The 15,747-nt window shown below is 37.4% G+C and overlaps 1 protein-coding gene across 2 annotated transcripts in view; it reads right to left on the minus strand.

The window, feature by feature from the left end:
- The window catches only part of PRKAA2 (protein kinase AMP-activated catalytic subunit alpha 2), a 69,572-nt gene that overhangs the window by 17,395 nt on the left and 36,430 nt on the right, over positions 1-15,747 (minus strand). For both annotated transcript variants that reach the window (XM_043877455.1, XM_043877454.1), the window contains exons 3-6: positions 7,307-7,400; positions 6,579-6,723; positions 5,264-5,351; positions 3,644-3,868 (exon numbers count right to left, since the gene is read on the minus strand). In XM_043877455.1, the coding sequence (XP_043733390.1) occupies positions 3,644-3,868; positions 5,264-5,351; positions 6,579-6,723; positions 7,307-7,400 (552 nt within the window). The remainder of the gene's footprint in view (positions 1-3,643; positions 3,869-5,263; positions 5,352-6,578; positions 6,724-7,306; positions 7,401-15,747) is intronic.

Genomic DNA, 15,747 nt, shown 5'->3' on the forward strand with positions numbered 1-15,747 from the left:
AAAAAAAAACACAGTATCTCCACAGTGCAAAAAAAGTGAAGCACAGTAAAACTAGGTATGCCTGTAACTATAAAAAAGAACGTCATAGCATGGCAGAAATATAACATTATCATGGTATGTTGGAGAAAGGATGGATATCATAGGACTGGTGTAGCAATATGGATTAGTTGAATAGTTCAGGTTCTGAAATCAGGCAATTTCTGAGCCCTACTTTTGTAAAATGAGAATAACAATAGCTACCTACTAAGACCTGGAACTTCTCTAGTGGTCCAGTGGTTAAGTATCTGCCTTCCAACGCAGGGGACATGGGTTCAACCCTTGGTCTGGGAACTAAGGTCCCACATGCCACAGAGTAACTGAGTCCACACTAACCAGAAAACCCGAGCACCACAACTACGGAGCCCTTGTGCTGCAACTAGAGAGAATCCTGCACGTCACGATGCAGAGCCCATGTGCCACAACTAAGATACGATGCAGCCAAGAATAAAAAAATATGTGTATTTTTAAAAAAGGAAATACTATAAGCATTCAAAAGAAATAAGAGCTATCTATTAAGAATCAATGCAAGAAATCAAAACCACAATGAGGTACCATTACACACCAGTCAGGATGGCTGCTATCCAAAAGTCTACAAGCAATAAATGCTGGAGAGGCTGTGGAGAAAAGGGAACCCTCTTACACTGTTGGTGGGAATGCAAACTAGTACAGCCACTATGGAAAACAGTGTGGAGATTCCTTAAAAAACTGGAAATAGAACTGCCATATGACCCAGCAATCCCACTTCTGGGCATACACACTGAGGAAACCAGATCTGAAAGAGACACGTGCACCCCAATGTTCATCGCAGCACTGTTTATAATAGCCAGGACATGGAAGCAACCTAGATGCCCATCAGCAGATGAATGGATAAGGAAGCTGTGGTACATACACACCATGGAATTTTACTCAGCCATTAAAAAGAATTCATTGGAATCAGTTCTAATGAGATGGATGAAACTGGAGCCCCTTATACAGAGTGAAGTAAGCCAGAAAGATAAAGAACATTACAGCATACTAACACATATATATGGAATTTAGAAAGATGGTAATGATAACCCTATATGCAAAACAGAAAAAGAGACACAGAAATACAGAACAGACTTTTGAACTCTGTGGGAGAAGGTGAGGGTGGGATGTTTCAAAAGAACAGCATGTATACTATCTATGGTGAAACAGATCACCAGCCCAGGTGGGATGCATGAGACAAGTGCTTGGGCCTGGTACACTGGGAAGACCCAGAGGAATCGGGTGGAGAGGGAGGTGGGAGGGGGGATCGGGATGGGGAATAAGTGTAAATCTATGGCTGATTCATATCAATGTATGACAAAACCCACTGAAATGTTGTGAAGTAATTAGCCTCCAACTAATAAAAAAATTAAAAAAAAAAAAAGAACTAAAAAAAAAAAAAAGAATCAATGCAAGAAAATATGTCAAGTATCTAGCAAAATGCCTGTTATATAAAATCATTCAATTAGTAACTCTTTCTGTTAAATTGTATTTTGTCAAATGAATAATTTCCAAACATTAAATACAGAATATGAAAAAATTTTAAAATGATGAAAACTATAAATTCAAGTTACTACTGAAATTAAAAGGCACTTTCTCCTTGGAAGAAAAGCTATGACAAACCTGGACAGCATATTAAAAAGCAGAGACATTACTTTGCCGACAATGGCCCGCCTAATTAAAGCTATGGTTTTCCACTAGTCATGTATGGATGAGAGAATTGGACCATAAAGAAGGCTGAGAACCAAAGAATTGATGTTTTTGAACTGTGGTGTTGGAGAACACTCCTGAGAGTCCCTTAGACTGCAAGGAGATCACACCAGTCAATCCTAAAGGAAATAAGTGCTGAATATTCAGTGGAAGGACTGATGCTGAAGCTGAAGCTCCAATATTTTGACCACCTGATGTGAAGACCTGACTCATTAGAAAAGACCCTGATGCCAGGAAAGATTGAAGGCAGAAGGAGAAGGGAACGACAGAGGATGAGATGGTTGGATGGCATCACTGACTCAATGGACATGAGTTTGAGTAAGCTCCGGGAGATGGTGAAGGACAGGAACGCCTGGCGTGCTGCAGTCCATGGGATCACAAAGAGTCACACATGACTGAACAACAACAACAATTTTAAGTACTGAGATGGTTGCCACTCTTTTATACCACCCACATATGTGTAAATTAACTTATCCTAGTAGGTTTTTATTTACATTGTTCTTCTAAAGCTTGTGAATATACAGGTACCTGTTCAACACAACAGAATCAGTACTTTTATTATTCTAAGTATATGTGCTGATGTGAACAGGTGCAAGTATATACACATATTAGCATATTTAATGCTCTAAGGAAAAGCCAATTAAGTGACCTATTTACTCTAAAGAACTATGAACACAAAAGAGTTTTCCCCTGCTAAGTTGTTCATTTCCATTCCAAAACTAAATATGGTACTAATATACAATTTTACATTTTTATGTATGAGGCCTGGAATACTAACAGAGGCTGAGGGAAGAAGACACAGGAATGCAAAAGAGATCAGCAGCAGTTACACAAACAACTGCCTCAGCCATCATTTAAATATTTCAAGAGTCATAGTCTGACTTAGGAAGACAAGGCAGAGTATTCAGGAAAGATGTTAAAAGAATGCACTTGCAAATAAATACCTGATGAAATGTTAGGTAGGAACAAAAAACCCTCTAAGAAATATGACTGATAAATAAAACACAGAGGGCGATGAATCATCCTGACTTGTGTGTGCTATATAAAGGTCATATTCACAGTAACACCAGCAACTGCACTTTCCAAAGTTTCTCACATAACAAGAAATCCTTCACAGCAAACCCACTAGCGGCTATTTTTGGATTCAAAATCTTAGCAAAACTCTTTATGGTTTATTTCATCAACTCTATGTAAAATATATAACTCTCACCCTGTTTTTTTCCATTTGAAACGTATTCAAATACTTTCTGAATGTTTGCTGTATTTGTAGGCCTTCTAGCACTGTATATACAAAGTTGCTAAGACACTCTCTTACCCTTTTATAGTTACAAGAGAGGAGAAAGATACACTGAAAACAGCTAGATACAAAATGAGAATGAAAGCATGAACAAAATGTGGAAATCACAGATGTGCAAGCAACTGACAATGCCTTGGAGAATCAGGAGTGATTTCACAAGGAAGGTGTTAAGTGAACAGAATTTTAAAGGATGAATGGAAATCTTTCAGGTCCAAAAGGGCAGAAAAGGTATTAGAGGCAAAGGAATAATATAAACAACGACATGAAGGCATAAAATATGCATCATTATATTTGAGGAACAAGGAAAAGTTCACTGTGTCTGGAGCTCTGGTACAAGGGGTAAGAGCAGGAAGAAGTAAGCATAGCCTTACTATGACAGGCCTTGTATGCTTTGCTACTTTAACTGAAAAGCTTGGGACACAATCTGAAATAATTAAAAGTTGAATGACAGGGCCAGGTTTATATGATAAGGAAACTAAAATTCATATAATACTTTAGTGTTACAGTGCCTATCATAAAGCAAGCATTCAGTTAGTGGTACTAATATTAATACTAGAATATGTACTTAATAGTCACAAAAAGAATATTCACCTGATGTCTTTGATAGTTGCTCGTTTCAGGGGATCAACCTGCAGCATATGCATCAGGAGAGTGGCAACAGAACGATTGAGATATTCTGGGATGTAAAAAACACCCCCTCGGATCTTCTTAAACAGTGTAGGCACATGCTCATCATCAAATGGGAGGGTGCCACAAAGAAGAGCATACAAAATAACACCACAGCTCCAGATATCAACTTCAGGACCTGCATACAGCCTAGGGGAAGATGACAACACAAAACTGAAATGTAAGTGTCACTTCTCAACTGCATGTACCCTACTTCTTCTCTGTGTACCTATATACACAGTGCTGACTCCAAATGTATTGCTTTCCAAGCTCTGTAGTGAAATCCATGGCCACTCCCCAACACTCAATGGTTGTTCCCCCGAAAGAACAATTGGTCTAACCCATTGCTATTCAATTTTCCCAAGAGAAAATAGTACTTATGTGTACTTGACACAAACTAAACTGAACTTACTAATTAAAAAGTATAAAACTTTCTATGGTTGATTTTTGATAGAAACATCAAAGTAGATGACCATAAACTTTAAGAAAAGCAATACTATATAGTGTATAGGCTAAATCTTCTTACATAAAGCAATTAAAAGACAAGACAATGCATAAAAGATAGAATGTTTATGCCTGACACACCTATTTTAAAGAATATTTGAAATAGTAAAGTACCTAACTAGTTCTATAGCAATCTCTTTCATGATATTCATGCTATATCACATTATCCTGCATGCCTACTACTTTCATTCAAATCACCTGGTAGCTCATGGGGCTAAGATGACCTTTATCCAGAAAACCTATGCCTAGAATGTTGTTCCTTTTCTCTCTCACCTTTCTACAGTGTTAAAATTCGCCTGACGGCACATTACCAAACTCAAACCTGAGCCTCAGGTAGTAGAGTAAATCTCTACAATTCCAATTAAAACAGTAGAATCCATTTCAATATAAATCACTATCCAATGTTTACAGTGTTTGCTATGTAGCCCAAGCTCCTATATATGCAATGATAACTGTTTTATATTTTCTCTCACAGAATTCTGTTAACTTAAGATCAGACACGGGTCACCAAAGAAGACTTGAGTTTATCACTGCAATCTGTATAAACATTTAAAAAATGTATCAATGAGTAAGTTACATGAATAATTAGTCTTCTCTTATGCAGTTTGCTTTCATGAAATGACCATAATGTCTCCCCTCAAAACCTCATTCTTCCAAAGACAACATAAATATACTCGGCATGCTTTATAAGAGTATATAAAGTATGATTAAAAGACTGTGTCTGATAAGTAAATAATGACACTAGCAAATGCTTGCTTTCCTAGCTGCAATTGCCTAAAATGGAAAAAAAAAAAAAAGAAAACCAAGATTTTTTTTCAATTTTAATGGAAAAACTCTTTAAATACATTCATAACAAAATCAAAATTAAATGTTTTAAAAAGTGTTTAATGTAACTCTTCTGTCTTCAATGACAGAAAATTAAAGGGACAATGTGCTTCTATTAAAAACCTTATCTTCCAAAGATAATATACTAAAGTTAAATGTAATCAGAATGAACAAAACATTATGAAAAGCTTACTCTTCACTGATATACTATATTACCTGCCTGAGATGACTTCAGGTGCTGCATAATTTGGGGATCCGCAGCTAGTTCGCAGAAATTCACCATCAGACATCATGTTAGATAATCCTAAAAATAAGAGTAGTATGTTTAGCTGGTGCTAGATATGTTTAATGTAAATATGGATATATGCAAAAGGAGTAACATCAAGTCTGTAGTACCTCAAATATCATAACATTTACTTATTTTAAAAAGCAGTATAAAGTATTTGTTAGACTAGAAAGAGACCATTTCAGAGTGCTTATACATGACAAAAAAAGCTAAAGCACATCACACATAAGACTGAAATTCCTTTCCTAAATAAGAATGTTGATTCACTTCACAAATATGAGGCTATTCTAAATTATGCATACTTAAAGCATCAAAATATTACTTACCCATTTCTCCAAGTGAAAGAAAACAGAGATTACTATCACTTTTTTATACTCTGCTTTCATAGGCCTTTTAAAAAAATCTCTAGGTAGAAATCAGATAGGCTCCAATTTATAAAGATTATGTTCCAAAAGTTTTTAATTTGGAAAGCTTTAACTCAACATAAAAAAATATCCTATTGAACCAAAATCTAGTTGAACTATAGCACTAAATGAGCTTTATGATTTAGAGAAGAAAGAGAAATAGGAAAAGGAATTTCCTGACTTTTAGATTAAAGACAAGGAACAGACAAAAATGTTAACTAAATAATGCTGAACTCTGGTACCTTTTCATCTCTTTCTATAATCTCTCACTTCCTAAACCCTTTCCCCTACTATGGCACCCTGTCCAGGTATGTTGATCCCAGAAAATGTTTGGTCATAAAAATTACATTTTATCCTTTATTTTACCCCCAACAAAAACTTCTATTCTTTTATCAACAGCTGTGAGATGTTACTCCGCAGTCTACTGACATTCCTCTTCCATCAGTTCAGAAGGATTACAGTGCTCCCACAACTGCATGGAAAGTTTCACAAACCTCCGTTTAAGTGCATTTATCAGGGAAAAAGCCTGTATTTTCATCAGATTTTCAAAGGGGGTTTGTAACTCTCACAAAAAACAGTCAAGTCTCATTTCCTCAGGAGGGAATGCAGATTGAGTAGGTTTACCTTGATACCAGCTCTCTAACTTCTCTAGATGTACTTGCATTTTTAGAAAGTGGTTTAAATGAACAGAACAAGCTAGTGTGCAGACTGTGCAACTAATCCCTTTTCACAATATAGGATTTACATCCTTGAAATTGAAAGTTTTAGCTCATTAAGAATTGGTACTGTCACACTTGCAAAGGCAGCTAGTACACTTCTGAACAACTCTGGAGTTACATACCAAAATCAGCTATCTTGGCATTCATCTGTGCGTCCAATAGCACATTCTCTGGTTTCAGGTCTCGATGAACAACCATATGCCTATGACAGTAATCCACGGCAGACAGAATCTGCTGAAAGAGCCGCCGAGCTTCCATCTCTTCAACCTATCAGGTATAAAAGAAAGTATACCAATAACATTTGGGACATCTACATAGCAAGTTTTAGTTTCACAATCAACCTAAATATAACTGAGTAATAAGCAATTAGAATTGTGTTAGAATTCTCAACAAATCAGACAAACAAGCCAAAAACTTGCATTCAAGCTCAACTTATCAATCGACAGGCTTTTCTTTGCTGCTAGATAGATGTCACAGTTCATTTTCAAATAATATTACTAAATGTGCACAATGTTTCACAAGTAAAACAATCTAAAACAGAATTTACGTGAAACTGCTAAGAAAAGGAAACACCTGAAGCTTCAGCATGATGTTATGGAACTGATTTTGCACTTTGAAAAGCATAGGCTTTTCATGTTGGCAATTAAGTGGAATATATTTCCTAAAATCAGTATGTCATAAAGTGCATGTTTTAAGAAAGAAAATACATCTAATACTCTGTATGTTTAGTTAGACATTATTACAGAAACAATCTCGACTTTGAAGATATCTTTGTGGTTTGCTATTTCTTACTACTTCCCTCTTTTTTTTTTGCTTAAGGGCTTATTGAACTAGATAGAATGTTACTCACCCGTCCATGTTTACAGATGTAGTCAAACAATTCACCACCAGACACATATTCCATGACCATAAAAAAGTCTGTTGGAGTGCTGATCACCTGGTATCTTTTTTTGTCAATGAAAAATATAATAAAAATATTACTTTAACGAAAATCAGCCTAGTATGTTCATTCCTACTATAAATTGATATTCTAGTGTTTTATAATACTTTAAAATACTTTTTGATGTCAACAAATTATATAATATTATCAAAATAATCACAGAGTTATAAACACGGAGGTTCATAAAACTCAGTTAGGTCCTGGAGCTTACACACTTCCCTCCAGATCCTGCCTTACATGTTTACAAAATCTAGGAAATCATCCATTCCTCGACAACTAAATTAAGCACTAATTTTTCCATTTAAGCAAAAATTTGTTTGTAGTCTATGGAGATGGACTATGACCAACCCAGACAGCGTACTAAAAAGCAGAGACATTACTTTGCACACAAAGGTCCGTCTAGTGAAAGCTACGGTTTTTCCAGTAGTCATGTATGGATGTGAGAGTTGGACTATAAGGAAAGCTGAGTGCCAAAGAATTGATGCTTTTAAACTGTGGTGTTGGAGAAGACTCTTGAGAGTCTCCTGGTCAGCAAGGAGATCAAATCAGTCAATCCTAAAGGAAATCAGCCCTGAATATTCATTAGAAGGACTGATGGTGAAGCTCCAATACTTTGGCCACCTGATGAGAAGAACTGACTCATTAGAAAAGACCCTGATGCTGGAAGAGTTTGAAGGCAGGAGGAAAAGAGGACAACAGAGGCTGTTGAGACAGCAGGATGGGATCACCGACTCAATGGACATGACTTTGAGAAAGCTCTGGGAGTTGGTGATGGACAAGGAAGCCTGGCATGCTGCAGTCCATGGGGTCACAGAGAGTCAGACATGACTGAGTGACTGAACTGAACTATGGAGTTGAGGTGTGTTATATTTAAATAACAGTGAAAAATACTCTTGGAAAGGAAAATGTTATCAACATAGATACATAATTATCAAAATCTTAAAGTTGACAAATGAACCTGTCTTCAAGATATAAAATGCAAAAAAAGGGAAGGAAGGTATAGATTAAAAGTAAATTAAAAGACATGTTGTATAGACTAGTTTTGATTCCAGTTCAAACAGACCAACTTTAAAAACTATTTATAAAATAAGAAAGTCTGAATGACTGGTTGATAATATTTTAACTGTTTAAAATATTAGATGATACTAAACTGTGCTAATTTTATTAAAATATAGCCTTTATCTTCCAAAGTAAGATGATACTAAACTGTGCTAATTTTATTAAAATATAGCCTTTATCTTCCAAAGTAGATATTGAAGAGATTACAGATTAAAAGGTGACTCAGACTTTGTATCTGCCTGCAATACAGGAGACCTGGGTTCGATCCCTGGGTCAGGAAGGGAATGGCTACCCACTCCGGTATTCTTGCCTGGAGAAGTCCATGGACAGAGGAACCTGGCGGCCTACAGTCAGTCCATAGTTCACAGGGTCAAGAAGAGTTGGATACAACTGAGTGACTAACACTTTCACACTTTCACTTACAGATTAAAAACATACTATTTGGGATTTGCTTCAAAATAATTTGGGGTGGGAGAAGTAGGAAGAAGCAGATAAAATAATACACTGATAACTGCTGAAGTTGAATGATAGACATGTAAGGCTTCATCACTTTACTTTTTTTTGTATTATGAAACTTCCATAATACAAAATTAAACAGATGTATGTATGTACATATATGTTTATATGTATGAAAATATATATGTTCTAGGCACTCAAAGCTGGGCACATAAAACAATAAAGAATCTTAGCTCTATTTGTCAAAATTTTTCCTAAAAAATTATAACTTTCACATCCACACACAATTTTACCAGAGTTTTGAAAACTTTAAAAACATGTTAACTATAGTATTAATGTTTTAAATGATGGTTGCATCTAACACATATAAATGAACAATTGTTCTACTCTGCTTTGTTTCTAGAGGATTAGTTATATCCAGTTGATTATCAGAAATATCTAAATTACACTGCGTTTCTATTAAGAGCCGCTATGTATAGCTGTGTGGTTGTGCATGGCTTAAAGGCACCCAATGGAAGGCACAAGCAGGGGCTAAGAAGTGGCCCAGACGCCACCCTGTAGGCAGGACACCTGGACACAGGATGTGTCAGAAGCAGGGGAGGCTTTTGGTAATTAGTCCACCCAGATGGGCACTGTTTGTTATTAATGTTCAAAAAAGAAAGTTCTAAATGGTGGTCCTGGTAACTATTCTTCTTTAAAGAGGAAGGAAAAAATGGCCAGGAAATTGGTGATATAACTACATAGTATATATTGTAAGAGAGGACACATCATATATAAATTAGTACCTGCAAAAAGTAAACTTGTTAACAACATTGTAAACCAACTATACTTCAATTTTAAAAGAAATAGAAAAAAAGTAAAATATAAAAGCTATACTACTAAAAATGATTACAGATATTCATAAGAAATATTTATAATAGCAATCACTAGTCTTTGGGATGAAAAAGGTACCCCACTTTCTATAGATTAATATAACTGGCAAATAAGGTTGAGTCTTCTCAAATGAACTGTGAACAGGGAACTTACTCTAAGAACTCTAGGGGCATAAAAAGGTTCTAAAGAAGCAATCCTAACAGGCACCAAACTCTAATAGAATAAGATGAACAGTAAACAGCAAGAGCACCCATGGTGTAACCTCACTGTATGCTGATCTGATTTATCAACATAAGTCTCAGCCACTTTTCTGCTCTGTACATTTTTGGGTATAAGAGAAAAGCAGTGGTTCCAATAAATTTACCTTCTGATTCCTCTGAGTATATCATAGGTCTTCAATAAATATTGTTGGACCCAGAGACTTGATCAGATACCAGTTTGATTTTTATTTTTTTTCTAAAGACTAGATGGTGGTGTGTGCTTCCAGCCAAAGGTGTATGAGTCTGTCTCTTTTCTGAGATATTAGGGGCCATTACTGATCACAGTATAGATCTTATTAAGTCACAATGAAATTTTAAATGCTGGCCAATTTCCATAGTCTAGTAATGAACTATAGTCTATAGGAAACACTCCCTCAAAAACCTCCATTGTCTCTGAAGTGCAGGCCATCAGGTAACACTGCCTGACACTTTCTCTTGTTGTACTCATCAACCAATCTCCTTATCATCTTCCTGTCATTCTGACTTAATGTCTTTTTTCCCACTACTAACGTTGTCAATATGCCAGCAAATATGGAAAACTCAGGAGTGGCCACAGGACTGGAAAAGGTCAGTTTTCATTCCAATCCCTAAGACAGGCAATGCCAAAGAATGCTCACACTACTGCACAATTGCACTCATCTCACACGCTAGTAAAGTGATGCTTAAAATTCTCCAAGCCAGGCTTCAGCAATACGTGAACCGTGAACTTCCAGATGTTCAAGCTGGTTTTAGAAAAGGCAGAGGAACCAGAGATCAAACTGCCAACATCCGATGGGTCATCAAAAAAACAAGAGAGTTCCAGAAAAACATCTATTTCTGCTTTATTGACTATGCCAAAGCCTTTGACTGTGTGGATCACCATAAACTGTGGAAAATTCTTCAAGAGATGGGAATACCAGACCACCTGACCTACCTCTTGAGAAACCTGTATGCAGGTCAGGAAGCAACAGTTAGAACTGGACATGGAACAACAGACTGGTTCCAAATAGGAAAAGGAGTACGTTAAGGCTGCATATTGTCACCATGCTTATTTAACTTACACGCTGAGTACATCATGAGAAACGCTGGGCTTTATGAAGCACAAGCTGGAATCAAGATTGCCGGATCAATAACCTCAGATACACAGATGACACCACCCTTATGGCAGAAAGTGAAGAAGAACTAAAGAGCCTCTTGATGAAAGCGAAAAAGGAGAGTGAAAAAGCTGGCTTAAAGCTCAACATTGAGAACATTAAGATCATGGCATCCAGTCCCATCACTTCATGGCAGATAGATGGAGAGATAGTGGAAATAGTGGCAGACTTTATTTTTGGGGGGCTCCAAAATCACTGCAGATGGTGACTGCAGCCATGAAATTAAAAGACACTTATTCCTTGGCAGGAAAGTTACGACCAGCCTAGACAGCATATTAAAAAGCAGAGACATTACTTTGTCAACAAAGGTCCATCTAGTCTAGGCTATGGTTTTTCCAGTGGTCATGTATGGATGTGACAGTTGGACTATGAAGAAAGCTGAGAGGAGAAGAATTGATGCTTTTGAACTGTGGTATTGAAGAAGACTCTTGAGAGTCCCTTGGATTGCAAGGAGATCCATCCAATCCAACCTAAAGGAAATCAGTCCTGGGTGTTCATTGGAAGGACTGATGTTGAAGCTGAAACTCCAATACTTTGGCCACCTGATGTGAAGAGCTGACACACTGGAAAAGACCCTGATGCTGGGAAAGATTGATGGCAGGAGGTGAAGCGGACAATAGAGGATGAGATGGTTGGATGGCATCACCGACTCAATGGACATGGGTTTGGGTGGACTCTGGGAGTTGGTGATGGACAGGGAGGCCTGGCGTGCTGTGGCTCATGGGGTTGCAAAGAGTCAGACATGACTGAGCGACTGAACTAGACTGAAAACCCCACTTCAAATCTGTTCCTTCTACAATCTTGTCTGTTTCAACTAATGGCAGCTCCACTTTTTTATTTGTCCACACCAGCAAACCTTGGAGTCATCCTTGACTTCTCTCCTCTGACAACCTACTGTACTGTGTTTAGTCGCTCAGTCATGTCTGACTCTTTGTGACCCCAGGGAGCCTGCTAGGCTCTTCTGTCCAAGGGATTCCCCATGCAAGAATACTGGAATGGGTTGCTATGCCCTTCTCCAGAGGATCTTCCCAACTCAGGGATTGGACCCAGGCTCCTGCATTGCAGGCAGATTCTTTACCATCTGAGCTACCCAGGGAAGCCCACAACCTACATCTGTCAGCAAATCCTGTTCTCTACCTTGAAAATGTATATAAAATATGCTTACTTCTCAACACTCTCCACACTATGTTCTAATCCAGGCCACCATCTCTGTCACTCAGAACACTGCAAGTGACCCCTAATCTGATTTCTCTGCTTCAACATAAGTCAGATAATATCACACCTCTGGTCAAAACTTTCCAGTGGCTTCCCTTTTACTCAGAGTTAAAAACCAAAGCTCTTACAATGGTCTGGTACAACCTTACCCAATCTGGCTCCCCTCTGTGTCTCTGACTGCACCTCTTACTCCATTTCCCCCAGACCACTCTGCTCCCATGATATACCAGCTGTAGCAATTTCCACCTCATAGCCTTTGTATGTGCAGTTTTCACCATCTGTTATTTCCTCCTTCCAAATACCTGCATGCATATTTCCTCACCTCTTTACTGTCTAATATATATCATATTTTACTAATATAGGATTTAGTGTCTGTCTATTCAGTGCCACAAGCATACAAGTGCACACACACCCACACACAAATATAAGCTCCATAACAGCAAGGATTTAGTTGCTGACATCTGTTGGTTTGCTGATGTATCCCCAGTGCTATCTGCTGAATGAATGTATCAACAAGCTGACTTTCTGGCCTTATTTTCCTCCATGTCCCTATATAAAAGCCTGTGCATTAGACAAACCAGATTACGTGTTCCCACCATACCATGTTCCTTACACTTTCATTCTTTCACTTCGTTGTTTTTCTAGAACCATCAGGACCTTGTTCATATGTCACTTCTTTATACACAGAGCAACCTCTGAACACCTACTACTGTACTAGGTGCTGAGGTGATAAAGATGATGCTGACGGCACGAACCTTCACTATCGCTTAGATAACTAATGGGATGCTCAACGTAACACAGCTAAGGCAGGTCACTAACATTCACTTGTACCCCCAACATGGTTCTCCTCTAGTCTTCCTATTTCAGAAAACGGTATCATCATCTAATTGCTCAAGTCAAAACCCCAAATTCCAGTTGCTTAGGCAAAAAGAGAAGATTCCTCATTCCCTTTCTTTTCCTCAGTAATTTATTAGTTTTACCTCTAAAATATACATTGAGTTGGCAGGTTTATCTCTAGCTAGACCAGTGCTGGCAAACAGAACTTTCTACAGTGATGGAAATATTTTATCATACTGTCCAATATGATAGCCACTAGCCACACGTGGCTATTAGAACACCTGAAATGTGGCTAATATGACCAGAGAACCAAAACTTTTAATTAAAATTTATTCCACATATGGCTAGTGTCTACTGTATTGGACAGCACAAATCTATACTATCATTTTGGCTAAAGCCATCATTAATCTCCCAGCTAGACCATAGGAACAGCTTCCTAACTGGTCTCTCTGCTTCTACTTCTGCCTCTGTACCCATTCTACACTACAGCCATGTCACTCCTCCAACTTTCTCACTCCCTCAACTTCTTGAACAAAATCCAAACCTCTAAGCAAAGTCTTTAAGATCCTATGATACGTGGTCCATGTCTACTCTCTGACCTCATGAACTACCTCTCTTTCCATCACTCACTCCATTCTTAACATTAGAGCTATCTTCTTTTTCCTACAATACTCAATTTTTCTTTCACCTCCCTGAGGTTGCTTTACAAATACTATCCCCAGATTTTCAAATGGCTAGATCTTTATAATCCTTAAGGTGTTAGCTTAAGCCTTATCTCTGTTCATTGAGGCTTTCCTAACAGCCTAAACTAAATTAGCACCTCCTCCTTCCCTGTCACACCCTAGGACAGCACCATGTTTCACTCTCGATATAGCACTTATCAATGTCTAAAATAGTCTGGTTAATTTGTTTACTTACTATTGCAAACTGCTAGATAAGGCCAGCCATAAACGTCACAAGGACAGAGAGAGACCCTGTCTTTTACTACTGTACCCCCAAAGCCTTAGAACAGTGCCTATCAGATACTAGGTACCCGATAAAAATTGGCTGAATAAAAGAAGAAAACAAATATTGTTTTTGCACCTACAGAATTCAATCTTGTGGAGATACTAAAAAGAAAATGAGCAATTACAATGTAATGTCCACTCTGTATAATGGGCTCCAGTTTCATCATTATACAGAGTGAAGTAAGCCAGAAAGAAAAAGAACATTACAGCATACTAACACATATATATGGAATTTAGAAAGATGGTAATGATAACCCTATATGCAAAACAGAAAAAGAGACACAGAAGTACAGAACAGACTTTTGGACTCTGTGGGAGAAGGTGAGGGTGGGATGTTTCGAAAGAACAGCATGTATATTATCTATGGTGAAACAGATCACCAGCCCAGGTGGGATGCATGAGACAAGTGCTTGGGCCTGGTGCACTGGGAAGACCCAGAGGAATCGGGTGGAGAGGGAGGTGGGAGGGGGGATCGGGATGGGGAATACGTGTAACTCCATGGCTGATTCATGTCAATGTATGACAAAACCCACTGCAAAGTTGTGAAGTAATTAGCCTCCAACTAATAAAAATAAATGAAAAAAAAAAACAAAAAAACAAACAAACAATGTAATGTCCAGGGCTTTGGAAAAGCTGAAATTCTGGGTGCTCTAGGAACAGAGAGGATGAAACTTGACCCAGTGTGTTACGGCTAGGGCAAAGTAGTTTTTCCAGAGTTAACTGTATTTAAAAGCTGGTATTTAAAGGACAAGTTGAAATTGGAAGCCTAGAGGAAGGGAGATATAGATAAAGTTTTCTAAGCAGAAGCAACACTTGAAATACAACAAGTAAGAAAATGGTAACAATAAGGGCAGAGAGAAATGGGCAGATTTAAGAGACACTTGAAAAAAAGTAGTAGAACTTAATGATCAATTGTATGTAAGGGGTAAGGGAAGAGGAATTAAATATGATGCTCAAGTTTTAGGCTTTGGAAATTGTGTGATTCGTATTTTCATTCATGCACACAAATATATATAAACTAATATTCATGCACGCAAATTTATTTCATTCATGCACACAAACATATATATAAACTAAGCTGAATTATATACATATATAAACTAAGCTGAACTCAATAAACTAATATGAATTTTTCATATACATATATATGAAAAAATTCAATTTAGTTTCAAATGGCTCTTTGATTTCAGAATGGAAACACTCAATAAATAATTCAATGAATATGTTCAGAATTCAGCAGAAACATAGATTTGTAAACTTTTAGGATAGAGATGACAAATCACACAATGGTAGCAGATGAGGTCACCCAAAAAGGATTCACTAAGATTACAGTAGCTCAGAATGCTGAAGTATATCAGTATCTAATGGCCAGGCAGATAATGAAGGGCCCATAAAAGAAAGTTTAAAGAAAAGGCAAGAATGTAAAAAGAAAATCAGAAAACCATGGTGCCATAGAAACCTAGGGACTACAACATTTTCAGGTGGTGCTCATGAAAAATGTTAAAAGTTGT

Source organism: Cervus elaphus, chromosome 20 (assembly GCF_910594005.1).
Source record: "Cervus elaphus chromosome 20, mCerEla1.1, whole genome shotgun sequence".
NCBI classification, from domain to species: Eukaryota; Metazoa; Chordata; class Mammalia; order Artiodactyla; family Cervidae; genus Cervus; species Cervus elaphus.